General features: G+C 41.5%; 2 protein-coding genes across 2 annotated transcripts; both read left to right on the top strand.

Annotated features, from left to right (window-relative positions):
- The first annotated feature begins 35 nt into the window (after positions 1–35).
- LOC115077166 (olfactory receptor 1019-like) lies at positions 36–962 on the top strand. The gene has a single exon (XM_029579416.1). The coding sequence runs from the start codon at positions 36–38 to the stop codon at positions 960–962; it is 927 nt and encodes a 308-aa protein (XP_029435276.1).
- Positions 963–9,023: 8,061 nt separating this feature from the next.
- Positions 9,024–9,950, top strand: LOC115077195 (olfactory receptor 5V1-like). Its single transcript, XM_029579465.1, has one exon. The coding sequence runs from the start codon at positions 9,024–9,026 to the stop codon at positions 9,948–9,950; it is 927 nt and encodes a 308-aa protein (XP_029435325.1).
- The last annotated feature ends 5,482 nt before the right edge of the window (positions 9,951–15,432 follow it).

Raw genomic sequence — 15,432 nt, 5'->3', positions numbered from 1 at the left:
CTTTCTCTTCATCCCTTCCTTTTTTCCAGAATCCAATGGAAGAGGAGAATCTCACTACAGTGACAGAATTCATCATTCTGGGGTTTCCTGAATTCCCAGAGCTACAAATCCCCCTTTTCCTTCTGTTCTTACTGATTTACCTGATCATCCTGATGGGGAACCTCTCTATTATAGCCCTGACGTGCCTGGACCCTCGCCTGCACACCCCCATGTACTTTTTCCTCTGTAACTTGTCCTTCCTCGATATCTCCTCCACCTCAGTCACTCTCCCCAAACTGCTGGATATCTTCTTAAGGAAAGAGCAGCGTATTTCTGTAAAAAGGTGTTTTACACAGATGTATTTATTTCTGTGTTTTGCATGCATAGAATTTATTATTATTTCAGTGATGGCTTATGACCGTTATGTGGCAGTCTGTCACCCCCTGCGCTATGCTGTTATTATGAATGAAGAGGTCTGCATTCTGATGGCTGCAGGGACCTGGATCCTTGGCTTTCTGGACCCAGTGATACACACTGTCCTTCTCTCTCATTTTTCTTATTGTGGCTCTAGTGAAATAAACCATTTCTTCTGTGATCTCTCAGCACTGCTTAAACTCTCCTGCACCAGCACCTCCACCATTGAAGGTGTAACATACATTTTGGGAGCATTTGTAGCTCTTCCCTGCTTTACTGCAACTCTGACATCTTATGTCTGCATCATCTCTGCCATCCTGAGGATCCGATCTACAGAGGGGAGACGCAAAGCCTTCTCCACCTGCTCCTCCCACCTCACGGTCGTTCTCCTCTTCTATGGGAGTCTGATGTGTTTGTATATGAGACCAACGTCCATGCAGTCACTGGATCAGAACAAACTCTTTGCTTTGCTGTATAATGTTTTAATTCCTACGATTAACCCTTTTATATACAGCCTAAAAAACAGAGAGGTAAAAGCTGTCCTAAGAAAAGTTTTTAATAGAAAATAAATATTTCACTTTATCAAATGAAGATTTTTCAGTGTTTGGTGACTTACACAGGAATAAAGTGAAACAGCTCCAGTTCAGACCCTGCATTTTTAACTTATTGTATTATTAAGAATAGACTCAGTACGGAGTAGCATTTTAATCTGTGATCTTTTTTTATAATGATAGAGGCACAAAAAAAGAAAAGTCTCTGAATGCATTGTTTGGATAATCTAGTATGCACCATTAATGATGTTTTGTGGTGTTTGCATTATTGTAATCCATATTGAATGAATGATTCATGGAATATAAGATGTATAAACAAATAAATGACTAATTTCATGAAGAGCAAAGAGTCTCAGATGAAATGTTTAACGATGACAATCTTCACCATACCACTATATTACAAACATTATATTTTATTTGGTGAATTTAGAATAAGAACATAACAACATGCCATTCTGGATCAGACTGAAGGTCCATCAAGCGAAGCATCCTGTTTCCAATACTTGCCAATCCAGGTTACAGATACCTAGCAAGTGGCTATTCCCTAAGTCAAATGATAAATAGCAGTTTATGGACTTTTTCTCCTGCAATGTGTCCAAAACATTTTTAAACCCAGCCACACTAACTGTTCTAACCACGTCCTCTGGCAATGAATTCCAGAGCTTAATTCTACATTGAATGAAAAATAATTTTCTCTGATTTGTTTTAAATGAGCTACTTGCTAACTTCATGGAGTGCCCCCTAGTCCTTCAGTTATCTGAAAGAGCAAATAACTGATTCACATTTGCTCATTTTTGCCTCTCATGATCTTAAAGACCTCTATCATATCCCCCCTCAGCCGTCTCTTCTCCAAGCTGAACAGCCCTAACCTCTTCAGCCTTTCCTCATAGGGGAGCTGTTCCATCCCCTTTATCATTTTGGTTGCCCTTCTCTGCACTTTCTCCATTGTAACTATATCTTTTTTTAGATGCGGCGACCAGTATTCCATCATCTATGGTCACTGCAGAGCTTAAATGCCAGAGGCATATGTCTCGTTCCTTTACACATCGACCCTTTTATATCAGGCTATTCTTGGAAGGCTTTGGCTGTACTGTCTGATAGCATTATAAAATAACGGGGAATGCCATTTGTTCACGTTGTCTGTAAGTGGCACAATGACGGAGGCATCATTTATTTTATGTATTTATTTCTAAACGTTATATACCACGCTCTACTAGAAAAAAAACATTCCGAGATGGTTCACATGTTAGAAAATATACATAAGGAAGTGAACCTTATAACCAGAGTCAAATATTAAACATAAATTTAAAATAAAACACTGCAGCTTTGGCAATGTATGCAGATATTTTGTCTTTGGAGAATTTCAGCAAGGCTTGAAGTGCACGTGTAGGGTTTTAACTTAGATTGTGACTAATCGTATCAACAGATGCCATTTATACACACGAGTAGTATCAGGAATTATGATTGGTAAATTTAGATCTGAAAAACTGTTTGAAAATGTTACATATTTTTTCTGAACAGGACAAAGCTATTTCGTTACAGGAATCCACTGAAGGTACAGTTATAGCTTTGCTTTGAGATGTAGTCAATGAATTTACTATGATGAACAATATGGCCTGGCTGCCATATGCAGCTTGAATTTGGGATGAGTAATATTGCTTTTTTTGTACAGTTGATTTCCCTTCTGTAGGTAAGCTGTTTTCCTAGGATGGATAGGATTTTTTCACCAGCTAATTATCTCCCTCTCTCTCCATTATTTGACCCTAAGACTCTGCTTATGAAAGATTTCATCATTCCCCTTATTGAAGTTTGTGGTGCACTGCCCCACCAAAATAATAATAATATAGACTCACAGTCAACATACAGTAAGAGTGCATCCACCCAACAGAAAGATTATCCATGGATCTCTATCAGTTTGCACCTCTCTCTCTCTCGTGCTTGATGAAAAAAAGTTTGAATAAGTTCTTGGAGGAGAAGTCCATTAACTGCTATTAATCAATTTTACTTAGGGAATAGCCACTGCTATTAATTGCATCAGTAGCATGGGATCTTCTTAGTGTTTGGGTAATTGCCAGGTTCTTGTGGCCTGGTTTGGCCTCTGTTGGAAACAGGATGCTGGGCTTGATGGACCCTTGGTCTGACCCAGCATGGCAATTTCTTATGTTCTTATGTATATTAACTGTTTTCATAGATTCTAAAGTTTGATCTGTATCTTGTGCTGTGAATAGTTAAGGCCTAATCATTGATCAGTTGGTAGGGTACGGCATGCTCCGATCAAATCACAGCTCATTTGATTCTCTGCCATACGTGCTTTGATTCTGCCTGTTCATCCTCAGGGATCCTTAACCACAGAGACCTGGAGCAGGTATAAAATCTGCTGAGAACTGAGGATAACCTGATGGGAGCTGGTGCAGTCTCATCAGTTTTCCTAAAGGTAAGGGCTGTTGAATGCTGCTTTAAACTAGCACATTGATCTTTGCTGTTGGGGTCAATGGTACTGTGCGTTAGAGAGAATATAATGGACTGTAGTAGAGAGACCAGAACTCAGGTATTATCTGAGCAGACTGAGTGCCTTGCAAGTTTATCATAATTACTTCTGCTGGTTTTCATTGGATTGGATGATTTTTGTACTGCAGGTGAGAGTGAACTGTGTCGTCACTATCTTTTAGATATGTTGCTCTCCTTACAGAGTCAAACGTCTGAAAATAAAAGTATACAAATATATATTATAAATATCAAGAGATAAATAAAATATCTCAAGAGATAGAGGTATAAATGTAATACTTGCTTGGCTGTCTTTGTATCTTCAGCCACCTCCTCAGAGCTTGATTTATCCACCTAGGGAATGACCTTAAAGTCTCCTGCACCTAAGATCAGGTAAGCTATGTAGCTGGAAGTTAAGAGATCTGGGACAAAAAACAGCTTGATCTCGATCCAGGAAATCACCATTTATCCTCATTTACTGTGCCACATCTAGGACTGCAACCAGTAGTATTAGATGCACTGTATCATTTTTATAAGCATAATCATTTTTTTGTACATAACGTCCTCATTTCACACAAAACTAACACGTTTGGAAAACCGCACCCCTACTCCATGATTCTTAAACTCAGTGAGAGATCAAGAAGATCTGTGATTAAATTCTTTTGTCACCCCCTTTGAATTAACTCGATGTCCATTCCTACCTTAAGACACTCAGTGCACATCAATTTCCAGGAAGTACCAGCTCAACCCATAGTTCATCATAAGAGAAATGAGAGTGTATTCTGACTTTACTATCTGCTGCGCTGGGTCCTTCAGCACACTTCATAATATTCACCCTTCCCACTATGCTCACAAACATTATAATGTATTCCTTGTGTTTTGGGCATATTGGAAGGTGCATCAGAAGCAAAAGCATTGCATGCACAAAAAGCATGTAATGCAGGATTCAAGGCTTAGCCAGAGGTGTGCGATAGAACGATGTAGGCAAGGACCCACCCCAAGGAGCTTACATTGGAAGATGCTAGTGATAGAGGGAGGGGAGAGCAGTGTTTGTGTTAACGAGGAGCAGAAGAATCCACAAGGGAAAGGTTGTCAGGAGAGGAGTGGGATTTGAGGCAGGATTTGGAAGCAGAGCGTGAATGAAAAGGGAACCACGGTGAGGAGCAGCGAGGGATAAGTGAGGCATGGAGAAAAGAGGGTGCTTGGGAGTCAGAAAGGGCAGATGAGTCTAACGTCTGGGATATTTGTGGGGGGCAAAGGAATAGAATAAGTGGTAAAATGTAAGCCAGGGCAGTGGAGCCTGTGGGTTCTCACAGAAAGTGTGAGGAGATTGCAGTAAACCTCTTAGGGTCCCAGATGAAGAGCACTGTGTGCCACTTAACATATAGGCTGTCATGTTAAGATCACAGGGCAAGCTTCTGAGCAAAGGATGGGGTCTGATGAATTTGTATCGTGGGGAGGGGCCCCTAATATTGCTATGTGGGACCCCTTCCCAAGCTGCATGTAATCCATTGACATAAACATTACTCAACCATGGGGAGTCTGGGGAGGACTGAACTAGATTCACTGCTGTGACTTATTGCCAGATGCCAAAGTCACCAAACTCACTGACCCCGAGGCTGCCCTGCCCCAGCAAAATTATAATAAGGACCCGGTCAAAATACAGTAAGTGGGCAAATACTGAATGCATCCATAGGTCTAACAGATTGTCTCTATGATTTTGCACCCTCTCTCTCTCCCTCTTGTGATGTGAGAATAATTAAGATCCGTTCATTGAACAGATTGGTACAGCACGCTCACTTGGTTGTCTGCCGTGCACACTTTGATTTCTCATGTTCAGCCTCAGGAATCCTTTCCCATAGGGACCTGCAGCGAGGATAAATGCTTCTGAGGGCTGAGAATAATATGAGCAGAGCTGGTGCCGTCTCATCAGTGATCCTCAAGGTAAGAGCTGTGGGGATGCTGCTTCTCATTAGCTCATTCATCTTTGGAGTAGAGACGCTGCTGGAGGTCAATGGTTACTTAGAGATAATAATATGGACAGTAGAGCGAATTTAAGTATCATCTGATCAAACCTTGCAAATTTATCATAATTATAACTGGTGGGTTTGATATGATTGGATATTGTTTAGTAACACAGCTGAGAGTGAACTGTGTAATCCCTGTCTTTTACATGTATTGCTCTCCTTTATACCTTCAAACACCTGAAATAAAAATATATATAACTTGAAAACTTGCTTGGCTGTCTTTGTATCTTCAGCCACCTCCCAGATCCTGATTTATCCACGAATGGTTTAATGCCCACTTTAAAGTTCCCTGTACATAAAATCAGGCCAGCTATGCAGGCAGGTGAGAGGAGAGCTGGGCACAAAGACATCTTGCTCTTAATTTGGGAAGTAAACATTTACTCTCATTTACTGCTCCACATCTAGGATTCCAATCAGTATTTGACATAAATTTCCAACTTTGGTTCTATGTAAACCGATGTGATATGTACTAATACAGGAACATCGGTATATAAAAGCCTTAAATAAATAAAAAATAAAAAAATAAATGTACCATTTTTATATGTGCTGAAATCACAAAAGGTATCCCTCAAACTGTTTCCAAGATGCTCTTCACCATCCAAAAATTTTTTTATATATAAAATGGAACCGTGATCCTCTTCACAAGCATTTTCTATGCATGATTTGAACCTATATAATACAGCTTGTACAAGATGCTGGGAGACACAGTAATGCCCTATCTGTATTGAAGGTCTGGCAGTCTGTGTCTCCCAAGGATATGCAATAATAAATTAATCTTTGCCTCAACTAAATTATTTGTAAATATCCTTGTGTCCAAATATCTGCAGAGAAGCGCCGCTGTACAAAGTCAGGTAATATGTACAGCATCAGCAAGCCTTAGACGACGTGCTTACTCATGAGCTAAGCCATCTGGTCTTATCAATCATTTGCGGTCCGAGTGACAGGTTTTATTTTGACACTATCCAGTGGTCTTCTTATAGATTATCAATGCCCTTTATGTATTTCTTTTGTTTAAAAATCCATTTCACATTTCTAAAAATGGACTTGAAAATTGACTTGACAGCGGGCGTGTTTCACAACTCTTAGGTTGCTTCATCAGGAGCCAATACACAACAAAAGATCTAAAAAGGAAAAAAGGCATATTACAAGCTGTAATAATTCAAAAATGAAACAACAAGTACTTAACTCATGGAGTGGTGTAGCAACCTCTTGAAACGGAACGCTGAGTTTCCATGAATTTTCTCACAATCCGGACTAGAGACCGCTTCAAACTAGTATAGAGGATTAACTAGCCCGCTCTTTCAGGGTTGTGATGATGTCACCCGACATCTGTTATCTCCAAGGTAAATCGACACTGCTGCTGCTACAGTGCTATTTCAAGTAGTGAAAAATCTCATGGTTAAGGAACCTGTCAAGGCAAACAGGCCAGGGCTTCACAGAAAGATATTAAGTTCAAGCATATTATTCAAACCGGCTGGATGTACAGTGTTTAGGGTATGAATCCATCGCTGTTCAGCTTGCAGTAATAATCTGTTAAAGTCACCTCCTCGCCAAGAGGGAAAGAATTGTTCTAAGATAACAGACGTCGAGTGACGTCATCACAACCCTGAAAGAGCGGGCTAGTTAATCCTCTATACTAGTTTGAAGCGGTCTCTAGCCCGGATTGTGAGAAAATTCATGGAAACTCAGCGTTCCGTTTCAAGAGGTTGCTACACCAGTCCATGAGTTAAGTACTTGTTGTTTCATTTTTGAAATATTACAGCTTGTAATATGCCTTTTTTCCTTTTTAGATCTTTTGTTGTGTATTGGCTCCTGATGAAGCAACCTAAGAGTTGCGAAACACGGCCACTGTCAAGTCAATTTTCAAGTCCATTTTTAGAAATGTGAAATGGATTTATAAACAAAAGAAATACATAAAGGGCATTGATAATCTATAAGAGACACTTAGACCACCGGATAGTGTCAAAATAAAACCTGTCACTCGGACCGCAAATGATTGATAAGACTGGATGGCTTAGCTCATGACTAAGCACGTCGTCTAAGGCTTGCTGATGCGGTTCCGTTTTACATTAAAAAAAATTTTTTTGGATGGTGAAGAGCATCTTGGAAAGAGTTTGAGTGATACTTTTTGTGATTTCAGTATTGGTGTATACAGATTCGCAGTGTGGTTCTTTGTTGTGGTTGATTGTCCATTTCTATATGTAACATCCTTATTTCAGGAAAACCTAACCTGTTTGGAATGCAGGATCCCTCCTCAATGTTTCTTATCCCTGCCAGAGGTCAGGAAGATCTGTATTAAATTCTCATCCCACTCTCTGTATTCATCGGCTCATTTTTTGTGGGTATCCTGAAATTAAATATATAAATTTGCTCCCAAAATAAGAGACTTTGTACCCATCAGTTGCCAGGATGCACCAACTCAAAGCAGAGTTCACAATAAGAGCAATGAGAGCTTATTCTGACTTGTCTATGTGCAAGGTCCTCTCCTTCAGTACACGTCATATTCACCTTCCTATCTTTTTCACAAAGCAGAGCTCACAATAAGAGCAATGAGAGCCTATTCTGACTTGTCTATGTGCAAGGTCCTCTCCTTCAGTACACATCATATTCACCTTCCTATCTTTTTCACAAAGCAGAGCTCACAATAAGAGCAATGAGAGCTTATTCTGACTTGTCTATCTGCTAGGCACTCTCCTTCAGTACTTGTCATATTCACCTTCCTATCTTTTTCACAAAGTTATTATGAAGTATTCTTGTGTTTTATCATATTTGAAGGCTCTTCAGAAGCAGCACAGCTGCACACAGAAAGGACATGCAACACAGGGCACAAGATTTAGTCAAGGCATTGCCAAGAGGAGCAGAAGAAGGCTGGAGGCAAGGACCTACCCTGGGAGACTCCAGTGACAGAGGCGTCACATTGAGAGGGGAGCAGAGGGCGGGAGTGCTCAGTCTGGGGCAATGGAAAGGGAGAGGTTCTCAGGAGAGAAGTGATATTTGAGGCAGGATGTGAACCCCGAAATAGAATGAAAAGGGAACCAAAATGAGGAGCAGAAAAGGATAAGGCACAGAGGAAAGAGAGAGCCTAAAAGTCAGAAAGGTTAGAGAAGTCCAATGTCTGGCATATTTGCAGGGGGAGAAAGGAATAGTTAAGTTGCTAAAATGTAGGCAAGGGCAGTAGAGTTGTGGGGGTTTTCACAGCAAGTGTGAGAAGACTGAATTAAACCTAAAATGCTCCCGTATGAAAGTATCGTGTCCCACTTTAGTCAGTCATATATAAGAGCCATGGGACAAGCTTCTGAGCAAGGGATGGGATCTACTAAACTTGAATGTGGAGAGGGTCCCTAATGTCATTAGGTGGGATCCATCTATTCAATCATTACCCAAAACATGGGAAGTCTGAGGAGGGCTGAACTAGATTCACTGCTTGATGCACGTTCCAGATACCAAAGTCATCATAAATGTGTCAGGAGGCAATGGACTTTATATTTCCACGTCTCCTCTGTGTGGAATGAGCTGCATTTCTATTTATCTCCATCTCTGCATCCCTTTACTTTTCTCCCAGAGCCCAATGGAAGAGGAAAATCTCACCTCAGTGACAGAATTCATCATTCTGGGGTTTCCTGAATATCCAGAGCTACAAATCCCCCTTTTCCTTCTGTTCTTACTGATTTACCTGATCATCCTGATGGGGAACCTCACTATTATAGCCCTGACGTGCCTGGACCCTCGCCTGCACACCCCCATGTACTTTTTCCTCTGTAACTTGTCCTTCCTCGATATCTCATCCACCTCAGTCACTCTCCCCAAACTGCTGGATATCCTGTTAAAGAAGAGTCAGCGTATTTCTGTAAAAAGGTGTCTTACACAGATGTATTTTTTTATGTATTTGACAACTGTAGAATTTATTATTATTTCAATCATGGCTTATGACCGCTATGTGGCTATCTGTCACCCCCTGCGCTATGCTGTGATTATGAATCAGAGACTCTGTGTACTGATGGCTGCAGGGACCTGGATCTTGGGGCTTCTGGAACCCGTCGCTCACTCTGTCCTTGTGTCATGTTTTTCTTATTGTGGCTCCAAGGAGATTAACCATTTTTTCTGTGATCCAGCAGCAGTGCCAAAACTTTCCTGCTCCAGCACCTCCGCCATAGAAATTGTATCGTACATTTTGGGGGTATTTTTAGCACTGCCCTGCTTTACCTTAACCCTGACATCTTATGTCTGCATCATCTCCTCCATCCTGAGGATCCGTTCCACCGAGGGGAGACGCAAAGCCTTCTCCACCTGCTCCTCCCACCTCACGGTCGTTATTCTCTTCTATGGGACGATGACGTGTTTGTACATGAGACCAACGTCCATGCAGTCACTGGATGTAAACAAAATCTTTGCTTTGCTCTATAATGTTTTAATTCCCATGTTTAACCCCATCATTTACAGCCTAAGAAATAGAGAGGTAAAAGGAGCCTTACAAAAAGCTTTCAATAGAAAATAAAATTTCTTATTTATCAAAAGAACATTTCTCTGTGTACTGATGAAGGATAAATTGAAGCAGCCCCTGACTATTAAATATGTCTGGTTATCAAGGATAGACTCAGAGTGGTCTCTAACTGGTGCCTCATTTTCCGTTCCTCTTGCTGTGATGACCAGGGGTGCGTGTGGGTGACCCAGAAAACAGGCTGGCAGGAATTCAGATCTCCCCCATCTATGACCTTGTATCCAGCATTAGTAGGGACCTTCCATTTCAGTTTTGATTTTATTTTCCCCAGGGAGAAAGACAGTGGAAAAATAAACAGGTCATCTTTTTCCCACTGAGACATTCCTGGGAAAGATAAAATAAAACTGAAAAAAAGTGCATTTTTGAATGTGTACTTGCGTAAAAATAAGACAATATATGTGCATGTGTGGCCCCAAGGGGCACAAACGCGTGTATATTCACTTGCACAGACACAAGTAGACACATGACAAAGGGCTGTATCTGGGTAGCTTGCATATATGCGCCTAATGAGGTATTTTAAAAGCCACAAATGCACGAATGTCATGCAACTTAATCAGGCTCATTTACACATAACAAGTGCTAACTTTCCCTTTTATTTCGGGCTTGACCTTTGGCTGATGGACTTCTCCAGGTGTCTAGACACAGGAGCAGGCGAGGTGGGTGGGCAGGTGTATAATTGGACAAACGTGGCCATGGTGAGTGATAACTGGGACATACAGTTTTATACTGGAACAGATTGTGGGATACATGGGACACACAGGGCTATACCGGGGAGTGGGCGTGCAAGTTACTGGGACATCCTGAGACCTACTGTGGGGGTGGGAGTCAGTGATGGAGAATACCATTTCAAAATGACTCTAATTGCCTTATGATTATTTATGGTAATAGCTTAGGAGGGAGAGAGAACAGAGGAGGAGAAGAAGGATGATAAGGAGGTATCTTTTACCGAGAGTATACAGGATTAGAATGAAAAAAGTGAATATCATAATGCCTCTGTATCGCTCCATGTTGTGACCTCATCTTGTGTTCATATATCATACACAAACAGAATGCTGGGGATTATTAGGAAAGGAATGGAGAATAAAACAGAGAATATCATAATGTCTCTGTATCACTCCATGGTGCATCCTCATCTTGTGTTCATATATCATACACAAACAGAATGCTGGGGATTATTAGGAAAGGAATGGAGAATAAAACAGAGAATATCATAATGCCTCTGTATCACTCCATGGTGCGACCTCATCTTGTGTTCATATATCATACACAAACAGAAAGCTGGGGATTATTAGGAAAGGAATGGAGAATAAAACAGAGAATATCATAATGTTTCCGTATCACTCCATGGTGCATCCTCATCTTGTGTTCATATATCATACACAAACAGAATGTTGGGGATTATTAGGAAAGGAATGGAGAATAAAACAGAGAATATCATAATGCCTCTGTATCACTCCATGGTGTGACCTCATCTTGTGTTCATATATCATACACAAACAGAATGCTGGGGATTATTAGGAAAGGAATGGAGAATAAAACAGAGAATATCATAATGCCTCTGTATCCCTCCATGGTGCATCCTCATCTTGTGTTCATATATCATACACAAACAGAATGCTGGGGATTATTAGGAAAGGAATGGAGAATAAAACAGAGAATATCATAATGTCTCTGTATCACTCCATGGTGTGACCTCATCTTGTGTTCATATATCATACACAAACAGAATGCTGGGGATTATTAGGAAAGGAATGGAGAATAAAACAGAGAATATCATAATGCCTCTGTATCACTCCATGGTGCATCCTCATCTTGTGTTCATATATCATACACAAACAGAATACTGGGGATTATTAGGAAAGGAATGGAGAATAAAACAGAGAATATCATAATGCCTCTGTATCACTCCATGGTGCATCCTCATCTTGTGTTCATATATCATACACAAAGAGAATGCTGGGGATTATTAGGAAAGGAATGGAGAATAAAACAGAGAATATCATAATGCCTCTGTATAGCTCCATGGTGCATCCTCATCTTGTGTTCATATATCATACACAAACAGAATGCTGGGGATTATTAGGAAAGGAATGGAGAATAAAACAGAGAATATCATAATGCCTCTGTATCACTCCATGGTGCATCCTCACCTTGTGTTCATATATCATACACAAACAGAATGCTGGGGATTATTAGGAAAGGAATGGAGAATAAAACAGAGAATATCATAATGCCTCTGTATCACTCCATGGTGCATCCTCATCTTGTGTTCATATATCATACACAAAGAGAATGCTGGGGATTATTAGGAAAGGAATGGAGAATAAAACAGAGAATATCATAATGTCTCTGTATCACTCCATGGTGCATCCTCATCTTGTGTTCATATATCATACACAAACAGAATGCTGGGGATTATTAGGAAAGGAATGGAGAATAAAACAGAGAATATCATAATGCCTCTGTATCGCTCCATGGTGCATCCTCATCTTGTGTTCATATATCATACACAAACAGAATGCTAGGGATTATTAGGAAAGGAATGGAGAATAAAACAGAGAATATCATAATGCCTCTGTATCACTCCATGGTGTGACCTCATCTTGAGTATTGTGCGCAGTTCTGCTCGCCACATCTCAGAAAGATATAGCAGAATTAGAAAAGGTACGAAAAGGGCAACCAAGATGATAAAGGGGATGGAACAATTCCCCTATGAAGAATGCTAAAAAGGTTAGGACTTTTCAGATTGGAGAAGAGACGGCTGAGGGGAGATATGATGGAGGTCTATAAAATAATGAGTAGAGTGGAATGTCTAAATGCTAATCACACTCTTTCAAGAGTATAAAGATCAGAGGACACACAATGAAGTTACTAGGCAATAAATATAAAACTAATAAGAGAAGTTTTTTTTACTGAACATATAATTAATGTTGTAAGTAGGCTGAGGTAAAACAAGAAGTGGACCCTTAGGCCGGCCTGCAGGTGGAACATGGGGCAGACCGGGGGGCAGAGTCAGTGCCTGGCAAGGATACCCGGAGCCTGGAATCCCCCCGGGAGGGGCCCATAGGGACCCAGGCCCTGGGGCTAGAGTAGTCCAGGAAGTCCAGAGAGGGCGAGTCCGTGGGCGGTCAGGAGAGAGGCCAGGTAGTTCAGAGAGAAGGCACCGGGAGCAAGGGAGGTTGCTGGCTGGCAGGCAGATCAGAGAGGTAGGCGGAGTCTGCACCGGCGGTGAGCTGGAGGCTGGGCCGCAAAGCAGACCCGAGTAGCTGCAGGCGGCGGGTTAGCAGAGAAGGCCGTGAGGCAACCCGGGAACAGGACTGGCGGCAGGCAGGCAGAGAAGTCCTTTAGGCAAGCCAGGATCAAGGCAGGCAGCAGGCTAGCAGAGAAGTCCGTTGGGCAAACCGGGGTCAAGGCAGGCAGCAGGTTAGCAGAGAAGTCCGTTGGGCAAACCGGGGTCAAGGCAGGCAGCAGGTTAGCAGAGAAGTCCTTTAGGCAAACCGGGATCAGGAACCAAGGACACGACAAGAGTCAGCAAGGCAGGTACAGGAAGCAACTAGTCAGCAGGGAACCTCGTTGCAAGGCGTCTAGTGGAGGACTGGACACCGGTTAAATCGGGAGCGGGGTGTGACATCAGCAGAAGAGGCGGAGCCGGGCTTCCGGGTGCTGTGTGCTTAAGAGAACCCTCCTCGCACGCGCAAGCCGGTAATGGCGCCCTCCTCGGGAGAACTCCTCGGGCGGAGACCCTGTCGAGCCCGGATCCCCGCGGAATCCTGCAAGAACTGAAGAGACGGTAAGCGGGCCTGACCCCGAACATGAGGGGAGAGGTCGGGACCGCAACAATTAAGCTCTGGAATTCATTGCCAGAGGATGTGGTAAAAGCTATTAGAATAGCTGCATTTAAAAAAGGTTCAACAAGTTTCAGGAGGAAAATTCGATAAACCATTATTAAGGTGGAATTGGGAAAATCCACTATCCCCAGAATTAGCAGCTTGGAATCCATCAACCCTTTTGGGATCCTGCCAGGTACCTGTGACTTGGATTGGCCACTGTTGGAAACAGGATACTGAGCTTGACGGATGTTTGGTCTAACCCAGTATGACAAATCTTATAGATTTATGTAACTATGTAATTAGTTAAAATAGTTCCCCTTTCAACTAATTAACCAACATTATCATAGTGGTTTAAACTGCTATGCCAACATTAATTAATTGGAAGAAAGGGAAACTGTTTTAAGAAACTTTAGCTTGATTGCCTTCTAAATTATTTTAATTCCTAAAAAAATATTAAACATAGAGAAAATTGTAAGGTAAATGATTGAAAAATTTGATCATGGTTAGCTAGACCATGTGGGTCTCAGGCTTCCTGATACCTGTAGCTATGTCTATGCCTTGGCTCTGTTCCTGCCTCCTAAAATAGAGCTACAACACATCCTTTTATGTTGATATTTATGTGGACAGATATTCTTTTACTTCTTTATTCTGTGCTTAGGAAAATGATACAATTGAAGTATATGGATGAGAATGATGTGGTTAGGCAGGAGATACCACTGAAGACTATGCAGGTGGAAGACATGGTGAGGAGGGAGATACCACTGATGACTATGTAGGTGAATGACATGCTTAGGAGGGTGATACCAATAAAGTCTATAGAGCTGAATGACATGGTTAGGAGGGAGATACCACTGAAGACTATGTAGGTGAATGACATGGTTAAGAGGGTGATACCAATTAGGTATATAGTCGTGAATGATATGGTTAGGAGGGAGGTACCACTGGAGACTATATAGGTGAATGACATGGTTAGGAGGGTGATAACCACTGAAGATTATGGAGTTGAATTATGTGGTTAAGAGAGAGATACCATTGATGTCTATGGAGGTGAATGATGTGGTTAGGAGGGAGATACCATTGAAGTCTATGGAGGAGAATGATGTGTTTAGGAGGGAGATACCATTGAAGTCTATGGAGGTGAATGATGTGGTTAGGAGGGAGATACCATTGAAGTCTATGGAGGTGAATGATGTGGCTAGGAGGGAGATACCATTGAAGTCTATGGAGGTGAATGATGTGGTCAGGAGGAAGATACCATTGAAATCTATGAAGGTCGAATGATGTGGTTAGGAGGGTGATACCATTGAAGTCTATGGAGGTGAATGATGTGGTTAGGAGGGTGATACCATTGAAGTCTATGGAGGAGAATGATGTGGTTAGGAGGGTGATACCATTGAAGTCTATGGAGGTGAATGATGTGGTTAGGCGGGAGATACCATCGAAGTCTATGGAGGTGAATGATGTGGTTAGGAGGGTGATACCATTGAAGTCTATGGAAGTGAATGATGTGGTTAGAAAGGATTTTAAAGAGGCAAGGACTAAGGTAGTATTAGAAGAAATTAAATGTTTAAAGTAGTCTAGGCAAGAGATAGTCATCTGAAAGGGAAAACAGATTTAGGTAAGTAATTGAAAAATAACAGTTAGAGGCA

This window comes from Rhinatrema bivittatum, chromosome 16 (genome assembly GCF_901001135.1).
Source record: "Rhinatrema bivittatum chromosome 16, aRhiBiv1.1, whole genome shotgun sequence".
In the NCBI taxonomy this organism is placed as follows: domain Eukaryota; kingdom Metazoa; phylum Chordata; class Amphibia; order Gymnophiona; family Rhinatrematidae; genus Rhinatrema; species Rhinatrema bivittatum.
Note: the sequence above shows the minus strand (reverse complement) of the source record. Positions and strands in the feature narration are given on the sequence as shown.